General features: G+C 43.7%; 1 protein-coding gene across 1 annotated transcript; it reads right to left on the bottom strand.

Moving 5' to 3' along the window:
- LOC9298232 (protochlorophyllide reductase A, chloroplastic) lies at nucleotides 1-1409 on the bottom strand. The gene is made up of 4 exons (XM_002862109.2): nucleotides 1311-1409; nucleotides 686-1223; nucleotides 229-587; nucleotides 1-117 (listed from the first exon to the last, which is right to left on the bottom strand). Exons 2-4 carry the CDS (start codon nucleotides 1023-1025, stop codon nucleotides 46-48), a joined length of 771 nt encoding a protein of 256 aa, XP_002862155.2. The 5' UTR covers nucleotides 1026-1223; nucleotides 1311-1409; the 3' UTR covers nucleotides 1-45.
- Nucleotides 1410-1415: the final 6 nt, after the last annotated feature.

Here is a 1415-nt window from a genome sequence, read left to right as displayed (position 1 = left end):
TACGAGCCTTCTCGACATCGCTAGCTTCTTGGAGACAGCTGATTCTCAAATGAAGCCGAGGTCTTGGTTCCAGCTCCAATACACTCCCGACTTCGTCAAGCTTGGGTCACCCACCACCTTCAACAGATAAATAGATTATAGATAGGTTGAGTACATAGCAAGCAAAAGAACCTGAAAGAAAGGTTTCTTGCGTCACATACAAAATTAGGTCTTAATTAATTGTCTTACCTGAGCAAGTCTTTTCCCAGCCTCTGTCTCGGAGACGTAACCTTTTGTGATGTACTTCTGGAAAGGAGGGAAGAGGGTACGGAAGAGAGGTATATGTTCTCTGAACAAACCAGTTGTCGCGATACAACCGGGGTACAGGGAAGCAAAAGTTATGCCGGTGTCTTCATGGAAACGCCTATGATACTCTTGCATTGTCAACATGTTGCAGACTTTGCTATCTTTATACGCCTTTGCCCCAACGAAATCTCCTCCATCTATCATCGCCGAGCTGTTTAGCCCGTTCAACCCACCTGCTAATCCCCTCAAATCACCAAGATTCGCCTTCGGAGGTACATTACCCGCCAATGTATTAGTATTTCCTGCTCAATAGGAAACAAACGTATAAGATTTCAGAATTAGATTTTAGAATATGTAGTAGATACATAATGCATTCTTCTTGTGAGGAGGGTATATATACCGGTTATGGATCCAACAATGATGAGACGTTTTGATGGATAATCGGAGTTCTTTAAGTCATCAATCAACAATCTTGAAAGAAGAAAGTGGCCCAAATGGTTTATCCCAACGCTAAGCTCAAACCCTTCAGCAGTGAAAGTAGGTTGATTAGCTGTTGGCTGATAAACCGCAGCATTGCAGACCAACACATCGAGAGGCATCTCGGCTCGCCTGAAGTTATCAACGAACTGCCTCACGCTGTCCAAAGACGCTAAGTCCAAATGCATCACAGTGTAGCTGTCCTTAGGCATGCCAGCGGATTGAGCGGCTCTCTCAGCCTTGAGGAAGTCTCTGCACGCCATTATCACGTGCCATTTACCTGTCTCGGCTAATGCCTTTGCCGTTGCTAACCCTAACCCTGAAGAAGCTCCCGTGACAACCACGTTTCCTTTTCTAAGGGTTTTCTTGCGGTCTAAGGACGATTTTGTGACCGATGGTGTTGAAGTCGCGATTGCTTGAGCTCGAATAATTGCTTTATTATTCCTCAAGCTTTGTTCCCTCTGCAGAGTAGAAGCAATCTTAATTAGTCTTATCATCATTTTCCAAGAAAATACTTACAAACTTGGAACTAAGATTGTGTTATGTACCTTGCATCTCAATGAAGAAGAGACAAAGTCAGCTTTGCTATGCTCCGAGAGTGAAACACCAAACAGACTCGACTCTTTGGATGATGATGATGAAGCATTTAATTT

Source organism: Arabidopsis lyrata, assembly GCF_000004255.2.
Source record: "Arabidopsis lyrata subsp. lyrata unplaced genomic scaffold ARALYscaffold_1072, whole genome shotgun sequence".
NCBI lineage: Eukaryota > Viridiplantae > Streptophyta > Magnoliopsida > Brassicales > Brassicaceae > Arabidopsis > Arabidopsis lyrata.
The sequence above is the reverse complement of the archived record's forward strand: the minus strand, read 5'-3'. Positions and strand labels throughout refer to the sequence as shown.

Coding starts and splice junctions, on each gene's coding strand:
- LOC9298232 (XM_002862109.2), bottom strand. CDS start 1,025: ATGGCGTGCAGAGACTTCCTCAAGGCTGAGAGAGCCGCTCAATCCGCT. Junction 588..685: donor CATTGTTGGATCCATAACCG/GTATATATACCC, acceptor CCTATTGAGCAG/GAAATACTAATACATTGGCG. Junction 118..228: donor CTGGGAAAAGACTTGCTCAG/GTAAGACAATTA, acceptor TATCTGTTGAAG/GTGGTGGGTGACCCAAGCTT.